Genomic DNA, 20,134 nt, shown 5'->3' on the forward strand with positions numbered 1-20,134 from the left:
CCCTGTGATAAAAGTTTTCTCTCCCTTCTCTCCCACCCCAGGCAAAAAAGCCTCCCGCCGCCCACCCCCCGAGCACGGCAGGGGAGAGTGCCGAGCCCGGCCGTGGCTCCGCTCTCCCTGGCGGCCAGAGCACCGGGGGGAGGGCGGAGAGCCCGGCCGTGGCTCCACTCTCCCTGGCGGCCAGAGCGCCGGGGGGAGGGCGGCGAGCCCACTGCGGCTCCGCTCTCCCCGGCGGCCAGAGCGGCAGGGGGAGGGCGGCGAGCCGGCCGGGGCTCCGCTCTCCCTGGCGGCCGGAGTGCTGTGGGGAGGGCGGCGAGCCCACTGCAGCTCCACTCTCCTCGGCAGCCAGAGCACCGGAGGAGGGCGACGAGCCCACTGCGGCTCCGCTCTCCCCGGCGGCCGGAGCCGGATCACCGCGCTGTGCCACCTCCCTCCAGGTGCCGCCCCAAGCACAAGCTTGGTGGGCTGGTGCCTGGAGCCGGCCCTGGATAGCACACTTTTCCTGAATGGTATGTACACCAAACTGGAGAGGGAGGGTTTTAACATTATATGTTTGCTTAGTTCCTGATATGCCCTGGATCTGAACGGAATCCCCGATTGGATATACATTAAATTCATCTTTTACTATTGGAATTCCAGCCTGTGTCCAACAGAAAATCTACAAGCCCATCCCCAACTCGGATGCTTAAGTGGGGGCATCCCCAGACATCTATTGTCATGGGTTGCTGGAAAATGCATTCCGAGTTACAGGGAGGGCTGTCCTATTCTGTTGAATTAGTGACAATCGGGTCATTCAGTCCAGATGCCAAGACCGTCACCTGAGCTACCTTCATCCCTGTCTTATCTTCCTCCTTTCGAGACTCCTTGCCAATCATACGTGCCTGCAACTGTGCCCACAGCTTCTCAATCTCTCCCTTAAGATCTAAGTTCTCCTGTTTCAAAACTCCAGGCGCTACCCGTTCACTCTCTCCATTTCTTCCTCTGCCTTTATTCATTCCGTGACCTCTCCAACCCCAGCCACAGCCGCGGGGAGAGTATCCAGGACCCTCTGTTTTCCACTGTCCTAACTGTGTTCGCCACTCATTGACAGGAGTTCCTTCCTATTGTTTAACTGCAGTTTCCACTTTTTCAATCCATTCATTCCAGGGTATATCTCTACCTCCATTCTCGCACCAAGCCTTCATCCAATCTAACACCCCAGAAGGCATTGCCTCTAACACAAGTTGCTTCAAATCCTCAAGATTTGTAGCTGCCGCTGTTAACCTAGTGTATGTTTGTATTCTATCAGCCAGCTTTGCCGGAGCTTCCCCTGGCATTCTTGTAATTCCTTTAAGTATCGCTAACTCACTAGATAGCTTAAAATGCTTTTGAACCACAAGTTTAACCATTTGCATAACATTATCATCAAAACCAAGGGTATAACAGTTCAGTGGTCCCAAAAGCATTTGTACCAGGATTGGTTCCTGTAACATGTCAATTCCCACAGCTTTTAATAACTATGAGCATTTATGGAGCCATGCCATAAATTCGTTAAAATTCTCGGAAGGCGAGGGACCAATGGCTCCAGCTACCGCAGTTAGCTCATTAATTTTTAAAGCAACGAGTCTGGCAGTTAAGCCGCTTACTCGAGGCGGGTGAGGTGTGAATGTACTTTTAGATGCCTGATATCTTTCCCTCTGTATATAATTAGGTGCCTGATTTATTTCTCTTTCTGCATAATTGCCACGGGACCATGGTTCTCTTAAATTGTCAGTTAGGGCAGGTCTTCACTACGGGGGGCGTTGATTTAAGATACGCAAATTCAGCTACGCGAATAGCGTAGCTGAATTCGACCTATCGGAGCCGACTTACCCCGCTGTGAGGACGGCGGCAAAATCAACCTCCACGGCTCCCTGTCGACAGCACTTACTCCCACCTCCGCTGGTGGAGTAAGAGCGTCGATTCGGGGATCGATTGTCGCGTCCCGACGAGACGCGATAATTCGATCCCCGAGAGATCGATTTCTACCCGCCGATTCAGGCGGGTATTGTAGACCTAGCCTGAGTATTTGTTGCCGTTTCCACTGCATTCCATGGCCTCAATGATGGTGGACCCTCAGTGCGTGGGGTAATATCAAGGGTAAATTGGGGTGTATGTGGAGTATTGGGGTCCGGTTCTTCGGCAAGGGTTTCTCCCTCAATTTCTCCCATTTCTCCTGTTTTAACTGGAATTGATCTAGGTTTTGGGGAGGGTTTGCCCATAACCTGGTTCTCATCATAAGCTGGTGGATGTGGTGCTGTAGCCCCTGCCCATGGGTCAATAGAGGATAATTCAACTGGGTCATTCCACATGTCCCCACGGCAGCATCCATTCCAATTGTCCCATGTCCCATCTTTTAATTTAGCTAGGGCTACCTGTTTCCATTTCTGTCCCCACACTTCAGGTACAGTAAAAGCACTTGAAGCCTGCTGAGCTAAGGGGGACGGTACCTTTTGCTTTTGCAGGTTTTCTACAGCTATCTCTAATCTCTTATTTTCCTGCTGTGTTTGCTCGAGCATATCATGAGTTTGAACTGCCTGTTGCCCTGTTAAAAGGGCTTGGGCTTTCCAGTGCTCGACTGCCTGGGTTGCTTCCTCCAAAGCTTTAGTTACCTCTTCTACTTCCCTGGTCTTTTCCATTACCTGTCTGGCTAGCATAGTGGCGTGCTGTTTAAGCCATCGTACTGCTATAGACATTAATTGCAAAATTATTGCTTTTTTAATTTTATTATTATTCTTTAAAGCTTCTGTTTCTGCCATTGCTTTACATATGCCAGTCCATGTTTCCCCACTTTCTTTTTTAAATTCATATGGACCCCCCTTTACTGGCAATCCAGGAGTTATGAAACTCCATGGGGATTTGAAGGGAGGGGAAAAGGGGGTTCCCTAGCTCGTGGTTTTCTGCCATGTTAGATGACGATTCCTACAGTGGACAGCTCGCTTACTCACCAGATCAGAGGTCGTGGTCACCAGTGTTGTCAGTAGCTACCAGTGTGGTGCTCTACTCTTGTTCAATGATGATAACAGTCGGCTGCGTGCGTGTTCCCTCTGAGTGCTGCCCCAGCTCTGCGCAGATCGCTGACACAGCAGACCCCGAGAGAACCCCCAATGACCGCACACTCTAGTAAAGTATGAAGGAACCCGAGCCAGGTTTATTGTCAAAGGAAACACAGTAATAGTTTCCTATAGACTCTACAGGACGATCTACGAATATGTGCCCCCTGGCAATGGACGCAGCTCAGTCAGTGGTGGGACTTTCCACTGCCCCCTAGGCTGGCCAAAAATACATACTCCGGCACCTACTTATATACAGTTACAGGACAAATTACTCATCTCTCCTGACGTATTGAGGTACAGCCTCTTGGCTCATTAGGGTGCTATCTCCCCTTTGATCATATTGTTCCAGACATACAGATCTAGCCATCATGCTGTCCTGTCTTTAAGATGCACCTGCCTGTTCTTTGTTATGTCTATGGAGGGTCCTTGTATCGGGCTATGCAGGTGCCATCTTGGCACAAGTTCCTCTTATTAGCACTTATATGATAAGCACCTGCTTCTAACAACCTTCTTCTTGCCAGTGTCTGTGAGCAGGGCCTGCTTCTGGCTCACAGCCCAGCTTTTGCTTAGCAGTGCCTGGAAGTACTTTGGTTCAGGCTTCAGGCCTCAGACTAGGCCTCTGACACAAGAATGTATATTTCAGGGCCTCATCTTACTACACCCCCATGACTGTTGGCCCCTTACTGAAACTTAGTGGGAGTGGGAGGGGTTGGTTGGCTTCTCCCAGTACCAAAAGACAGGAAGGGCTAATGAGAAAAGAAAACCCTGAGGCAGGCAGGCCAATGAGGGAGTCAGGTGCCAGTTCTCTGTGTGAGCTGGAGCTGCCTGCCAGAGAAGGGCAGAGGAGCAGCCTGAGCTGGGTTGGAGGCAGAGTTGCAGAACCACTGATGCTGAGGGTTGCTGGGTCTGGAGCACTCTGGAGCTGGGTGTGGTGAGCAGCTGGGAAGAGCGAGGGGGGACACTGGGCAGCGTGGGATGACATCATGTTTTCCTTTCCCCTTTCCCATTTTTTACTTATTTTTTTATTACTTGCTGTTTAATAAATCGTATTTCTTCTGAACTCTATGCAATGCTGAATGGCGACATCAGGGATGCATCCGGAGTGAAGAGAGGACCCCAGAGTGGGGATACGACACCCTAGTCTCTGTCCTGAGTGATCGCAACAAAATTAGGGATGCAGACCCCGCAGGAATCTTGGGGCCAGCCTTGTCGGGGTTTCAGACACCAGAGTGGAAGGGGAGTCCTCGAGGTCAGGCAGGTCTCCAGGTAAAGGGAGTGGGAGCGAAGATTCAGCTCCTTTTGCTATTTCATACTATCAGGGTGGTGTATAAGCCAGAAGAGTTCCCCACAATAGTAAGACCGTTTCCCCTGCTTACCTCTGTGCATATTTACTGGTTTCTCGTAAAGTTAGTTAGGATTATAGGGGAAAGTGTCAGAGCGGCCACCAGTGAGAGTTTTTGGCCACACTCTGAGGCCACCAAATTTGGTCGTGAGAACCCCTGGACTAGTTGCTCATGATGGGCCCTTCTGACCTTAGAGCCTGTGAGTGGAACAGGAGCCGAACACAGAGATGCTGCAGCGCGGTGGGTTGATCGCTAGGACCCAGGAGCAGCTGGGAGGCGGCTCTGGGGGGAGCGATCGCTGGGCTCAGTCCCGGCAGCAGGAAGTGACTCGCAGCCGCTGCGGGGACTCTGGCTCCAGGCTCGTGGCGAGATCCCCGAGCCCCGGCGGCTGGTGCTGGGAGCCCGGAGCCCTGGCTGCAGCCGGGAGAGGGGAATCTCCAGCAGGGCCCTTCCCGCTGCTCCCCAGGAGCCTCTCCCAGGGCAGAGCCCCCAGCCCGGCCAGGCCCCTTCCCGGCCCGGCCCCTGCCCCAGGGGGCCCCGCTCGGAGGGAAGGTGAGAGAGACCCGCCCCCCCCCGTCACCCCCGGGCTGCAGGGGGAGGAGGATAAAGAGGGGCAGGGGGGGGGGTGGGCAGGTGGGTGCTGGGGATGCGGGGGGCAGGCTGGAATGTGGGCGGGGGGGGGAACTGAAGGGAAAATGGGGCGATGCGGTGGAATTGGGGAGATGGGGAGCTGAGGGGTGCGAGGCTGGAATGGGGGGAAGATGTGAGTGGGGGGCACTGCGAGGGAAGGGAGTGTGTGGGGAGACTGGCGTGGGACAGAGGCAAAACCCAGCCCCCACACCCACACCCTGCTCCCAGTGTGTTACTGTCAGACACACCCGTGCTGGTGGGGTCTGTGTCTCATGAGTTTTTGGGTAGCCCAGGGCCCTGGTCTGATTTCTGGGCAGGATTCACATCTCAGCCACACCGGAGTCACTGCTGCTTTGGGAGGCAGGGAGTGTGGATGGGCCAATGGGATCAGCCTCTGCCTGCCCGTCCCTGGGGGCTGCTGCAGGAGTCCAGGGCAGCTCATTCTTTAGGTGATGCCATCAGAGGGCTCCTGCTGCTCCTAAGGGAGAGGAGTTTACACGACAGTGTGGGGAAATCCCCCAAAGTGGCCCCTTTTTTTCTAACATTTGGCTCAGAGATACTGTTATTTGGAGGATCTGAAGAGTCTGGGGGGGAATCGGGGTGTGACATGGACTGAAGCCCCTTCTCTAACCTCCCCCATCGCCCCTCTCGCCCCGACAGGCTGACGAATCACGTCCACGTTTTGGTCCAGATGGGCCCGTCTTCCAGGACACAGGGAAGGGAAATGTCTGTGATGGAGCCGGCTCAGGTGGGGGATTTTCAGGGAGCTCCTGGGCAGGGGCAGGGGCAGGGGCAGGGAGGAGACAGGGTGTGATAAACCTGCTGATTTTCTGTTTGGGCCCATTGGTGATGGGGGAGGGGAGACAGGACATTCTCCCATTTCTCAAACAGGATAGAACCCCATTACACAGGGCTGGGAGTGAGACCACACTAGCCTGAGGCTGCTGTGAAATATGAAGGAAAGCTGTCTGGATTCCTGTCCCTGGCTCAGAGCTCTGCTTCCCGTATCAGCCTGTGTCTCGCAGGTGTGTGGGAAATGAGAAGACCCTGCAATTCTCCGTGTGCTGGGGGAGACAAGGAGCTCTCACCTTCTCCCCACCCCCTGAAGCCTCCTGCCTTCTCTGAGCAGGATTGGGGAGGGAGTCTGCTACTCTGTCACTCCCAGAGCTTCCATTTCTTTATCCGTCCTCCCGCGTGACTAGTGGGATTGTGGCTGGAGCAGCAGGTGCTGAGTGGGGGCTTTTGGTGTTCCAGATGCCGGTGACCTTCGAGGAGGTAGCTGTGTATTTCACCCAGGGGCAGGGGGCTCTCCTGGACCCCGCTCAGAGAGCCCTCTACAGGGACGTCATGCAGGAGAACTACAAGATGGTGACCTCGCTGGGTAAGGGATTCCCATTCCCTCGGTTATTTGAAGTCATCGGGTCTGCGTATCTGAATCTGGTCAGGTTCTTCCCTTGTCAATCAGATAGGAGGTGAATGGGTTCCATAATGCACAGCTGCCATGTGAGAGAGACTTGCATCTCCATGCCCTCTCTAGTGGGACATGGGTGTCAAAACCCAATGGACAAGATAAACGATCCCCACCCCTCCAGCTTTCAAAGGGGCATAAATCCATCATTGTCCTGTCTGTGTTGTTTGTCAGCTGCACACACAGTCCCTGTTCACCTCCCTCCTTAGGAATAGATCCAGCCATGGGGAGGGCTCTAGTCTCTGTAGGTTTAGAAAGAGACAAGGGTTTAAGTCCAGAGCTGTGTGTGAGTCAGCAAGGCCCCAAGAGCGCACAGATCCTGGGAACGCCTAGTGAGGGTGTAGTAATAATTCAACTCACATCCCCAGACAACTTCCTCTGCATGAGGGGGCTCAGTTACGATTTTCCCGTCTTCTTGGATTCCACGTTCCTCCACCAGAGCACAGGGACAGGTTCCTTTCATGGAATGTCCTTTCTGACAAATACTCCACCCTGATCTGGTCTGATTTCACCCTCTGCACAGGATTCCCCCTTCCCAAACCTGAGCTGATCGCCCGGCTGGAACAAGGGGAGGAGCCCTGGGTGCCCGATCTCCAGGCCTGCAAGGAAAGAAGGCTTCTGAGATGCACACATACCGGTGAGGTTTGACACAGAAACCATCTAGGGAATGAAGGAAAAAGCTGAGAATCCCAAAATATGGTGTGAGTAAGCGCCCTCAGTTCTTCCTCATCTCAGCCAGGACAAGGCTGCAGTCATCAGATATAGCTCACGCCATTCCACCCAGCCTCTTAGCTGCAGGAGTTTGCTTCCCAGCTTTCCTTCCCTGTGAGTGTTTGGGTGGGATGTGGAGGCGGAGTCCAATTGCTCAGTCTTTGTGTTGGGTTTTCCCTTTGTGCTATTCCTCTTTTTCCCCAGCAGAATTACTCCTGTCTCGATTGTGTCTCTCCCAGCAGGTCCTGACCGAGGGAGTGAGAATGAGGTGGGGAATCATCATGAGGAAGTTCCTGGGGAAGTGGAACCAGAGGGGACCTTTGTGGGAAGAGCTGAAGGGAATTTTTCCCAGTGCTTGGAGCAGGCAGAAGCCTGGGGAAGTTGGCACAGGTCAGAGAGACTGCTGGGAAACAACCCAGGGAAGAAAGTGGATGAATCTATTAACGGTGAGGGAGGAGAGGAGGATCCCAGAGCGCCGCAGCCAAATCCCAAGGAAGAGACACCCTGGCACTACCTTCAGTGTGGGAAAGGATTCACTGTGAGATCACAGCTTGTGACACATCAGCCAATCCATACTGGAGAGAAACCCCTTCAATGCTTAGACCATGGGGAAAGCTTCAATAAGCACACAGAACTTAATAACCATGGGAGATGCCACACTGGAGAGAAACCCGCTCAATCCCACGAGTGTGGGAAATGTTTCATTTCGAAGACACAAATAATTAGACATCAGTTAAGCCACACAGGGGAGAGACCCCACAAGTGCTTGGACTGTGGGAAAAGTTTCACAGAGAGGGCAAACCTTGTTAAACATCAGGCAATCCACACAGGAGAAAGGCCCCACAGGTGCTTGGATTGTGGGAAAAGTTTCATACAGAGGTCACACCTTGTTAAACATCAGGCAATCCACACAGGAGAAAGACCCCATAAGTGCTTGGACTGTGGGAAAAGTTTCATAAGAAGGTCAGACCTTGTTAAACATCAGACAATCCACACAGGAGAAAGACCCCACAGGTGCTTGGACTGTGGGAAAAGTTTCATACAAAGGTCACACCTTGTTAAACATCAGGCAATGCACACAGAAGAAAGACCCCATACGTGCTTGGATTGTGGGAAAAGTTTCATAAGAAAGTCAAACCTTGTTAAACATCAGGCATTACATACAGAAGCAAGACCCCACAGGTGCTTGGACTGTGGGAAAAGTTTCGTACAGAGGTCAAACCTAGTTCGTCATCAGGCAATCCACACGGGAGAGAGACCCCACAAGTGCTTGGACTGTGCGAAAAGTTTCATGAGAAGGTCACACCTTCTTAAACATCAGGCAAGGCACACAGGAGAGAGACCCCACAAGTGCTTGGACTGTGGGAAAAGTTTCATAAGAAGGTCAGACCTTGTTAAACATCAGGCATTACACAGAGGAGAAAGACCACACAAATGCTTGGACTGTGGGAAATGTTTCATACAGCGGTCACACCTAGTTCGTCATCAGGCAATCCACACAGGAGAGAGACCCCACAAGTGCTTGGACTGTGGGAAAAGTTTCATAAGAAGGTCAGACCTTGTTAAACATCAGGCATTACACACAGGAGAAAGACCACACAAGTGCTTGGACTGTGGTAAATGCTTCATACAGAGGTCACACCTAGTTCGTCATCAGGCAATCCACACAGGAGAGAGACCCCACAAGTGCTTGGACTGTGGGAAAAGTTTCATACAGAGGTCACAACTAGTTCACCATCAGGCATTACACACCGGAGAGAGACCCCACAGGTGCTTGGATTGTGGGAAAAGTTTCATAGAGAGGTCAAACCTTGTTCAACATCAGGCAATCCACACAGGAGAAAAACCCCACAAGTGCTTGGACTGTGGGATAAGTTTTTTACAAAGATCAAACCTTGTTCAACATCAGGCAATCCATGCAGAAGAGAGACCCCACAAGTGCTTGGACTGTGGGAAAAGTTTCATAAGAAGGTCACACCTTGTTTATCATCAGACAATCCACAGAGGAGTAAGACCCCACAAGTGCTTGGACTGTGGGAAAGGTTACATACACAGGTCAGACCTTGTTAAACATCAAGCTTTACACACAGGAGAGAGACCTCACAAGTGCTTGGACTGTGGGAAATGTTTCATACAGATGTCACACCTTGTTCAACATCAGGCAATCCACACAGGAGAGACTCCAGAGGTGCTTGGACTGCGGAAAAAGTTTCATATGGAGGTCTGACCTTATTAAACATTGAAGAATCCTCACAGAATCTAAATTTCTGTGACACATGGCAAGAAAGGGTTAAGCAACTTGCATGTAATTGACTCAGGGTCAACATTTAGATTGAGATTTTAAAAGTGTGTCCACCTTAGATAAGCTAGAGTATGAAATGTAAATGTGTATTTTTAAAGGCTTGGAAGAAGAGGGCAAGTCATGTCTGAGTAACCTAATTGCCTTCTCTGACGAGATAACTGGCTCTGTGGATGAGGGAAAAGCAGTGGATGTGTTATTCCTTGATTTTAGCAAAGCTTTTGATATGATCTCCTACAGTATTCTTGCCAGCAAGTTAAAGAAGTATGGGCTGGATGAATGGACCAAAAAGTGGATAGAAAGCTGGCTAGATCGACGGGCTCAACTGGTAGTGATCAATGGCTCCATGTCTAGTTGGCAGCCAGTATCAAGAGGAACAACAAGGAGTCTGGTGGCACCTTAAAGAGTAACAGATTTATTTGGGCATAAGCTTTGATGGGTAAAAACCTCACTTCTTCAGATGCAACAGGTTTCGAGGTTTTTACCCACGAAAGCTTATGCCCAAATAAATCTGTTAGTCTTTAAGGTGCCACCAGACTCCTTGTTGTTTTTGTAGATACAGACTAACATGGCTACCCCCTGATACTTGGTATCAAAAGGAGTGCCCAAGGGTCGATCCTGGGGCCGGTTTTGTACAGTACCTTCATTAATGATCTGGAGGATGATGTGGACCTCACCCTCAGTAAGTTTGCAGATGACACTAAACTGGGAGGAGTGGTAGATACGCTGGACGGTAGGGATATGATACAGAGTGACATAGACAAATTAGAGGATTGGGCCAAAATAAATCTGATGAGGTTCAACAAAGACAAGTGGAGAGTCCTGCATTTAGGATTCAAGAATTGCATTCACTCCTACAGACTAGGGACCGAATGGCTAGGCAGCAGTTCTGCAGAAAAGGACCTAGGGTTTACGGTGGATGAGAAGCTGGATATAAATCAACAGTGTGCCCTTGTTACCAAGAAGGCTAACGGCATTTTGGGCTGTATAAGCAGGGGCATTGCCAGCAGATCGAGGGATGTGATCATTCCCCTCTATTCAACATTGGTGAGGCCTCATCTGGAGTATTGTGTCCAGTTTTGAGCCCCACACTACAAGAAGGATGTTGAAAAATTGGAAAGAGTCCAGCGGAGGGCAAAAAATTGATTAGGGGTCTGGAGCACATGACTTACGAGGAGAGGCTGAGAGAACGGGGATTGTTTAGTCTATTGAAGAGAAGAATGATGAGGGATTTGTTAGCTGCTTTCAACTACCTGAAAGGGGGTTCCAAAGAGGATGGATCTAGACTGTTCTCAGTCATACCAGATGACAGAACAAGGAGTAATGGTCTCTAGTTGCAGTGGGGAAAGTTTAGGTTGGATAGGAGGAAACACTATTTCACTAGGAAGATGGTGAAGCCCTGGAATGGGTTACCTAGGGAGGTGGTGGAATCTCCTTCCTTAGAGGTTTTTAAGGTCAGGCTTGACAAACCCCTGTCTGGGATGATTTAGTTGGTGATTGGTCCTGCTTTAAGCCGGGGGTTGAACTAGATGACCTCCTGAGGTCCCTTCCATCCCTAATACTCTATGATTCTAAGAGGGGTAACTGTAGTAGTCTATGTTTAGCTATCCAAACGGTTCCTGTATTCTGTTATTTCAGGGATCAATAATTCTGCGATTATACCCATCACCCATGCCACTTACCCAATTCCAGCTCAGTCTCATTGAATTCGCTGGGGGTAGATGCTGAAGGATGGAGGGAATATTTATAGCTGAAATCACCAAAATGTGTTTTGCAAGTTTAATGTTAATCGGATCTGTTCCTCTCTCCTGCTCGGACATTTTCTCTGGGGATCCTGGAGGCGGAAAGGAGCAGGTGTTACCATCTTGGCTACCAATCCCAACGGTGACTCTCTACACTAACAATTCTTAAACTATGGGGCAGAGCCTCCCAGTGGAGGCACAGGAATGTGTCAGGGGAGGCGCGATCAGTGTGGGTTGTTGGGGTTTTTTTTTAAAGAGCACTGGCTTTCAGCACCAGTTGGCTGGGGCTCATGAGGAAGGAACAGGCCTATCTGGGAGGTGGGGATAAATGCTCAGGCTCTCAAACCCAGGTGGAGCAGCAGCACAGAAGTCGGGGTGGCAATGGGGTGATAAGTCTGCTGTGAACAGCGATATTGAGGAATATCACTCTTCACGTGGCCACCCTAACTTCTGTGCTGCTGTTGGAGGCCTTCAGAGCTGTGCACATCGCCAACGACTACTCTGCCTTTAGAGCTGGGTGGTGATATATGTGCTTTTGAGGGTGTGGGCGTAAATGACCACAGACACCAAGGTGGGGGTGGCAATGAAACACATCTGAGAACCACTGGTCTACACTCTTATGGGCACCACACTTACAAAATGATAAATCTTCTCCAAAGTATGTCTTGTGAGGTATCATAGAAAAAGTAATTGCTTGCTGAATATTAGTGTCCCGTTAAAATGTGTCTATCAGCACTGTCCATGGAGCTCTCAGAGTTTGCTGTATGTTTGTTACATGTTGTAAAGCTGGAAAACGCCCACAGATGAGCTGCTCAGAGACAATGGCACCTGCACACCAGCTAGGTGCTACATGGCCAGTAATTGCTCAGCCAGCCATTCAGCAGCTGTGGAGCTGGGAACAGGAGAGTTACAATTCACCGGAAGGACAGCTGGACGCTCACTTAGGCCACAAACTGATTGTCGCCTGCCCCCCGACTGGGGGATGAACCTCAAAGAGGAGAGTGGTATAAAAGCACAAGGGAGAATTGTCTCCATTTTTACCTCTCGTCTCCCATTTTTACAGAAGGCAACAAGATGGCTTGAAAGGCAACAGGGGCCTTGGAGTGGGGAGGACTGACCAAGGCTGGAAGGAAATTCAGGCTGGGTACTAAAAACTATGAACTGCCTGCAACAGTGGGTGGGGTGAGAAAACGTGCTTGCTTTGCATTTTCCTTAGCCCTTGGCTACACTTGCAGATGGACAGCGTTGTGAGTTAAACCTGAGTTTGTACAGCTGAGTAGGGAAAGCACTCCAGTCTGTCCACACTGACAGCTGTCCAGCACACTGTCGTGGCCACATTTGCAGCATTTGCTGTGCCATTGGGAGCGGTGCACAATGGGCAGCTATCCCACAGAGCACCTCTTACCATTCTGGAGCCGAGGGTTGTGGGAAGGGGGCGTGGGTGTGGGCCATTCTGGGTCCTGTCCCAACGCCCTGTGATGCATCGCTTCTCATCCCAGAAATCCCTTTGTTTCCGTCCACCTTTGGTACCATCTTTCAACGGTTTCTGTGCAGCGTGATCTGTCTGCGGGAAATGGAGTCCGAACTGCTGAGGCGTATCCTGACTTATCTCGTCAGCACATCACGTTTGGCTGTCGAACTATTCTTTAAGATCCAAAGTGACAGTGAGGAGTCCGACGATGCTGTCGAGCCGCGTAACGCGTATGACACGAAATTGCTTGTGGCATCCACGAACATTCTCAGCACCGTGGAACGCCGCTTTTGGGCTCGGGAAACAAGCACCGAGTGGTGGGATCACATCGTCATGGAAGTCTGGGATGACGTGCAGTGGCTGCAGAACTTTCGGATGAGAGAAGCCACTTTCATGGGAACAGGCCCCCACCCTGCGGCGCAAGGAGACGAGATTGAGAGCTGCCCTGCCAGTGGAGAAGTGAGTGGCTATTGCTATCTGGGAGCTGGCAACTCCAGTCTGCTACCGGTCGGTCGCAAACCAGTTGGAATAGTGTTGATGCAAGTTTGCAAAGCCATTAATCGCATCTTACTCAGAAGAACCGTGACTCTGGTTAACTTGCAGGAAGTAGTGGATTGCTTTGCACAAATGGGGTTCTCTAACTGTGGAGGGGCAATAGATGGGACACACATTCCTATTCTGGCACCACCCCACCTACGATCCGAGTTCGTTAATCGGAAGGGGTATTTCTCTATGGTTCTCCAGGCGCTTGTGGATCACCGTGGGCATTTCATTGACATTAACACAGGCTGACCCGGAAAGGTGCATGACGCACGCATCTTTTCGAACACTTGGCTGTTCAGGAAGATGCAGTCCGGGACTTTTTTCCCCAGAGCAGAAGGTCACGGTAGGGGAAGTTGAAATGCCTATTGTGATCCTTGGAGATCCCGCTTACCCGTTAATGCCGTGGCTCATGAAACCCTACACAGGGAGCCTTGAAAGCAGCAAGGAATGGTTCAACTATAGGCTGAGGCGGTGCCGAATGACTGTGGAGTGTGCCTTTGGCTGTTTAAAGGTCCGCTGGTGATCTCTGTATGGGAAGCTGGACTTGGCCGAAAACAGCATCCCCGCGGTCATATCTGCGTGCTGTGCCCTCCATAATATTTGTGAAGGGAAGGGTGAAAGCTTCACTCAGGCATGGACCTCTGAGGTTCAAGACCTGGAGGCTGAATTTGCACAGGCAGAGAGCAGGGCTATTACAGGGGCCCAGCGCGGGGCTGCAAGGATTAGGGATGCCTTGAGGGAGCAATTTGAGGCTGAAAACCAGCAGTGATATCTGGTGCCCTGCACAGGAGTGAAGTGCAGTAGTTCCAATCTTTAGGAATCAGTGTTTGCTAAGCAGACAAGCAGACTTGCAGTGCCTGTTTATTTCCTGGGCTAAGGAGTCTTTTACTTTATGCAATAATAAAGAATGTTTTCAAAGCCAAAAAATCCATTTATTGAAAAGAAAAAAAATATTTATTGAAAAGAAACAAGGGGGTGGAGTGGGGAACGGTACAATCACAGATTCGCGTATGTCCTGTCTGGTGTGGTGTGCAGTGAGTGCTGCACTTCAGGGTAGCTATACTGCATGGTGATGGGTTTAAAGTGCAGAGGGTAAGGGTTGTGGTTTTCAGGGTTGGGTGGTGAAGATACTGTTGTTGGAGGCAGCTGGTGGCGGGAAGAACACGGAAGTTGGGGAAAGTGGGTTCGAGGTGACAGTGGGGCACAATGGAAAGAGTTTTGGTTAAAGACTGTAGGGGGGAGTGGCGTTTGCATTTGTGGTACTGCTCCAACTGCAAGGCTACAAGCTCCTTGATAGCGTCTCCTTGGAGCTCCAGGATGCTTATGAGCCGATCCGTGCTTTGCTGCCGATGCTCCTTGCTTTCCAGCCGGTGCGCTGCATTTTCCTGGTGGACCCTGCTATCTCTCTCCCTCCAGTCTTGTGCTTTCTCATTCTCTAATAGATTGCCGCATCACTTCTTGCAGTATGTCTTCTTTGCTTTTTCGCGGTCTCTTCCTGAGTCTTTGCAGTCTCTGAGCAGGCGATAAGAAGGATGGCTGAGGTCTCAAGGTTGTTGCAGCTGTATAGGCAAAATGCAACATTTAACAGAGGCAGCATTGTTTCTACCGGACAGAGTAATGATTCCCCCCCCCCCCCCCCACTAAAGGAATAGAAAACACACAGTGTCTACACAATGGCATAATTTTCCCATCCGAAACACAGCACTCATATCCCACGGAAGCCTCAAAATGGTGAGTAAGGGGGACTGGTTGTTTCAGGGCTCACTGTTCTCTGGGTTTCTGTGCCTTGGGGAGAGCCAACAGCTTCAGGGGGCACCTCCACTGAACACTGTCCCAACATTTTCCGCAGGAGTTTGTCCTGGACGATATCTCGCTGCTGAGAGTGACCAGGGAAGCAAGGAAGGGTCTTCTACTGCAATGCGGCTTCCACCCTGGCCCATATGCAGCTTGCCTGTCTGCAGCAATGGTCCCCCCAACCCCTGATGTCACAGTGGCGCGGCCACATTAGCCTGGCTGGGACAAGGACCACGGTGGCTCTCCCGATAAACCTGCGTAAGCGCATTGCACACGTTCTGAATGAGACATTCGAGGAGATTACCGAGGCCGATTACCGCGATGTCATAAACCATATCAATGCACTATTCCGCATCTACACATGCACGCTTAACCCTCCTCTCCCAAAGAGCCCGCATCGAAAAAATTCCTTCCCGAAACAAAACCCATTTACCAGGAACCTGCTCTTCTGTTCGTTCTCCACCAAGTACCGGCCGCTACAACTGGCTACCTTCCTCCTAGCTTGAGAAGAGGTCCTGGCTGCATGGCTCCAGGGATTCCGGGGGTTCTCCATCCGGCCCACCACCCTCACTCCTGTTTTCTCCCTCCTCTTCCTCCTCCTCCCCCCTCCCCCACTGGTTGTGAAGTGTCCATGGTGGTGCTCGGAGTGGAGGTGGGGTTAACCCCAAGTATCGCATGCAGCTCTTTGTAGAAATGTAGAAAAACTGTTTCCTTCCAATCTTCCTTTGCTTGGTAATGTTTGGGATTTAAAATGTGTGTTTTACCTTTTATTTTTATTGTAACTAATTCAAACCTTTTACGCCTTTCTCATTTGTGATCCCTTAAAACAGGGGTCTCAAACACGTGGGCCGCATGTGGCCCACAGGGTTATTTTCTGCGGCCCACCAGCACCCCATGGCCCCCTAACCCCCAATGTTTACCTAGAGCAGTTCCGGCCTGGCATGCACTGGGGGCAGGGCATGCTCTCTGCCTGCCTGCCCTGCTCCCGCGCCACTCCGGGAAGCGGCCAGAACCTGGGGAAGGAGGAGCATGGGGGGTCTGTGTATTGCCCTTGCTTCCAGGCACTGCCCCCCGCAGTTCCCATTGGCCAGGAATGGGGAACAGTGGCCAATGGGAGCTTCGGGGGAGGTACCCAGAGGAGCAGCCAGGGCAACACACCCAGTGCCCCTCCCCCGCAGTTTCCAGCCGCTTCCCGTAGCAGCGCGGGGGCAGGGTAGGCAGGGAGCCTGCCCTGCTCCTAGTGCGTGCTGGGCTGGAGCCCACCCCTGGTCGCCTCCTGCAGCCAACCCCCCTGCCCTGAACCCTAAGGCCGGTGCAAGGATATTTTGCACCCTAGGCGAAACTTCCACTTTGCACCCCCCCGAGCATGTATGTAGTAGGCCCCCAAAAAGGGGCTACAGAATTGGACCCCACAAGTATACACAAGAAGAGAGTTTGAGCGCAGCTATCATCCAACTTTCAGCGTGCCTGAAATTTACCAACCAGTGGCTGAACTTCCTATCTTCTTCCATACTGGCTGATTGCTGAAATCCATTTGAAACAGAGCGCATGGAGGCGGCTGTCATTAGAGAAAGCAACGTCTTGGAGATGATGTGGAGGCGATGTGCCATTTTAGTTTGTATCCAGTTCAAAGGCTGCTCAGCATGTGTTACACGCGCACACACATATATACTGCGAATATCTGTATATGAACTTATCAGAAGTGCAGTTATTGCAGCAAACTCCTTTGAGGAGGTAATGAAGTAGGTAGTTTAGATCAGCTTGTGAAAACCCTGACAATCTCCTTTATAGAAACTCCCCAGGCGATCCTCCATCTATACCCTAAACTCCCATTCAACTCAACAAGACTCTGGAATGCAGGATCGGGTCCTGTATTAAGCAGATTCATGTCTTCCTGCACAAGACCAAACATTGCACAGGGTCAGTTTTCCCCATTTCTTGTTCCAGATACGTTTTAAATGGAACTAATCCTGTCTGTCAGTAAATGCCTTCTTCATTTTTTAACAAGATATCAGCATATTACTCTTTGGCTGCAAAGCTATCATTGATTAAGGCACAATAAACAGATGATATATTTAGGTCCCCCAGAATAAAAAAAAGAGCTTGCAATTGTACATTTCTGTGATCCAATCACTTCAAATTAGAGTCTGTTCTAACAACAGGAAACAAACGTATTTCTATCCAAATGAGCTACAGATTTGCTCAGTGTGACAAAGTTCCTCCTCTATCTTGGTGGGTCCTGCACTTATTGGTGGATTTTCTTGTCTCAGAGATTCACCATGTGGGTTGGGGAACAGCCCAGAGACCTTCCCATCTGGAAGAATCTACTGCCCAGGTCAATTGGGAGGTTTGGGGGGAAGCCGGGCCCGCCCTCTACTCCGGGTTCCAGCCCAGGGACCTGTGGACTACAGCCAGGGCCGGCTCCAGGCACCAGCTTCTCAAGCAGGTGCTTGGGGCGGCCGCTCCGGAGAGGGGGCGGCAGGTCTAGGTATTTGGCGGTAATTCGGTGGACAGTCCTTCACTCCGTGAAGCAGATCGCGATCACAGCTTTTTTTAGATCGCGATCCCAGCTTTTTTTGTTTGTTTGTTTGTTTTGGCTGCTTGGGGCGGCCAAAACCCTGGAGCCGGCCCTGACTGCAGCTGTCTAAAGTGCCTCCTGTAACAGCTGCATGACAGCTACAACTCCCTGGGCTACTTCCCCATGGCCTCCTTCAAACATCTTCCTTATTCTCACCACAGGACCTTCCTCCTGGTGTCTGATAATGCTTGTGCTCCTCAGTCCTCCAGCAGCACACCATCTCACTCTCAGCTCCTTGTGCCTCTTGCTCCCAGTTCCTCACACTCACACCACAAACTGAAGTGAGCTCCTTTTCAAACCCAGGTGCTCTGATTAGCCTGCCTTAATTGATTCTAACAGCTTCTTCTAAATTGGCTCCAGGTGTCCTAATTAGCCTGCCTGCCTTAACTGGTTCTAGCAGGTTCCTGATTACTCTAGTGAAGCTCCTGCTCTGTTCACTCAGGGAACAGAAAACTACTCATCCAGTGACCAGTATATTTGCCCTCTACCAGACTCCTGTACCCCACTGGTCTGGGTCTGTCACACCAGGCACAATTAAAATGAAATAAACCATACAAAGAACAAGCAAGCAGGAACAAATATAATCTAAATGTATCCAGATCTATCTCTCTATAGTTATCCATAACTAACATCCACATCTGCATTTATCTATACCTAAATATATCTAGATTTTTAGATTAAATTTATGAAGGGCTCTGAACAATCTAAACTCTGGGTTTTTGCCTGGAGGAAGATCTATTCCTGAAAGGTACAACTAAATGCGATGCGGGGGGGGGGGGGGGGGGTTTATTATACACCTAAACACTTGTTTTAGGAAGGGGTTACCCCGCACACCTTTGCTTCCTACTTCATAATTTGGGGAAGATTTCCCAAACCACCCAAGGAATGTAGGAGTTCTTTTTATGTATAAGCCCTTTCTGGACAATTTCACTACTAGGATCTCCCTCACCAGCAATGCTCGCGTTGCAAATGGTGGGCCTGATTCTGCCCCCCCAAACAGCTCCCTGTCCCCCTTGATGTCAAAGACACCCTGCTGTGCTGAGATTATTACCCTGCCATGGGAAGGGAGAGATAGCTCAGGAGTTTGTGCATTGGCCTGCTAAAAACAGGGTTGTGAGCTCAATCCTTGAGGAAGCCATTTAGGAAACTGGGGTAAAAATCTATCTGGGGATTGGTCCTGTTTTGAGCAGGGGGGTTGGACTAGATGACCTCCTGAGGTCCCATCCAACCCTGATATTCTTTGAAGAGGGGCTAAGCTTTTGAAGCAACAACAGGTTAATCCTGATTTTGGACAAAGGTATAAATGTCTCATTTGATGGCCAAGGGTAGTCAAGGAGTGGCGCCAGTCAAATTCTGCACTAGAGTTAGTTTCCATGGGTAAATGTTCTCTAATTATGGGAACAATCGCATAGCAAAAAATATTTCTTTTCACCTCCTATCAACTCACCAAACGGCAATGTTACCAGAACACCTTTGGGTATATGTGTAACTGCACAGGCTGCGTGGTGCTTTTCCTTTTGGCCAGCTAAAAGCTCTTCTCTTAATGACTTACTGAGTTAAAATTGGACAGCAGGCTTAATTCAAGTGTAGAGGCAACATGTTTACCACATTCTAATTGAACTCATTAGGGCTATGCCTTTTTGCTTTTTAAGCAGCCGCCTTTTTCTGCGCGTCAAATAATGTATGGAAGAGGTTTATTAGGAAAGGGAAAAGATATTGTAAATCAATTCTTCAGATGAAAAACGTGACTTTGGGGGGAAATAAAACACTGAATGATTTCTCTGCTGTTTCCTAGGCGGGGAGCAGGGATGAACCGCGCTCCGCATTGTAAGCGGTGCTTGATAGATGCGCAGGAGGCTGGAAAGTTTGGGGGGACTTTTGAGTTGTGTTCTTGCCACGAGAAATGTGATGGGAGAGACGTCAAGGGGGGAGAAGTATTCTTAGCAAGGAGTTGAGGTTGTGGCTCCAATACCACTGTAGTTTAGGCAACCCTGGGCTCTTCTGAGAGTTATTAGTGGAGGTGGGTGGGGATGCTTGTTTTAAAGAAAAGCATATTTCAAGTCTAGCCCCCATGGAGGGATCGTTTGTAGGGAGAGTGCTGCCAACGGGTCTGCCAGCCTGCTGAGACTCCTAGCCCCCCTTAGAATTGCTTGTGTGGTGGAGAAACCGATTGTGCGATTAACTTTTCTATTCACTTAAACTAGGGAAGGGGGCATGGAGAGCAGGGTCAGGAAATTGGGAAGAGGACAAGGCTAGGGTGCGGGGAGGTGGAAGGGAGTTTGGGGCTGAGGGAGGGCAAGGACAGGGATATAGGGTGGGTGGGGGTGAAGTGGGGAGCGGAAATATCAGGAGATATACCTATCTCATAGAACTGGAAGGGACCCCAAGAGGTCATCGAGTCCAACCTCCTGCCTTCACTAGCAGGACCAAATACTGATTTTGCCCCAGATCCCTAAGTGGAACCCTGAAGGACTGAGGTCA

At 50.5% G+C, this 20,134-nt stretch overlaps 3 protein-coding genes across 7 annotated transcripts in view; 1 reads left to right on the forward strand and 2 right to left on the reverse strand.

The window, feature by feature from the left end:
- Window positions 1-20,134, reverse strand: part of LOC101948742 (zinc finger protein RFP-like) — a 1,201,957-nt gene that overhangs the window by 790,774 nt on the left and 391,049 nt on the right. The gene's annotated exons all lie outside the window — the stretch shown is intronic.
- Window positions 1-20,134, reverse strand: part of LOC122173302 (zinc finger protein 436-like) — a 132,804-nt gene that overhangs the window by 39,465 nt on the left and 73,205 nt on the right. The window lies entirely within an intron of this gene.
- LOC122173392 (zinc finger protein 420-like) lies at window positions 396-15,843 on the forward strand. Of its 3 annotated transcripts, none has more exons than XM_065564423.1 (5): window positions 396-4,340; window positions 5,708-5,795; window positions 6,302-6,428; window positions 7,039-7,152; window positions 15,131-15,843. In XM_065564423.1, the coding sequence occupies exons 1-5, from the start codon at window positions 4,249-4,251 to the stop codon at window positions 15,262-15,264; spliced, it is 555 nt and encodes a 184-aa protein (XP_065420495.1). In that variant the 5' UTR covers window positions 396-4,248; the 3' UTR covers window positions 15,265-15,843. The 3 variants fall into 3 exon arrangements, with proteins under 3 accessions (XP_065420495.1, XP_065420493.1, XP_065420494.1); XM_065564421.1 differs by lacking the exon at window positions 15,131-15,843 and adding an exon at window positions 7,466-14,208 and having other exon boundaries at window positions 1,409-4,340; XM_065564422.1 differs by lacking the exon at window positions 15,131-15,843 and adding an exon at window positions 7,469-14,208 and having other exon boundaries at window positions 1,409-4,340.

Source organism: Chrysemys picta, chromosome 12, assembly GCF_011386835.1.
Source record: "Chrysemys picta bellii isolate R12L10 chromosome 12, ASM1138683v2, whole genome shotgun sequence".
Classification (NCBI taxonomy): domain Eukaryota; kingdom Metazoa; phylum Chordata; order Testudines; family Emydidae; genus Chrysemys; species Chrysemys picta.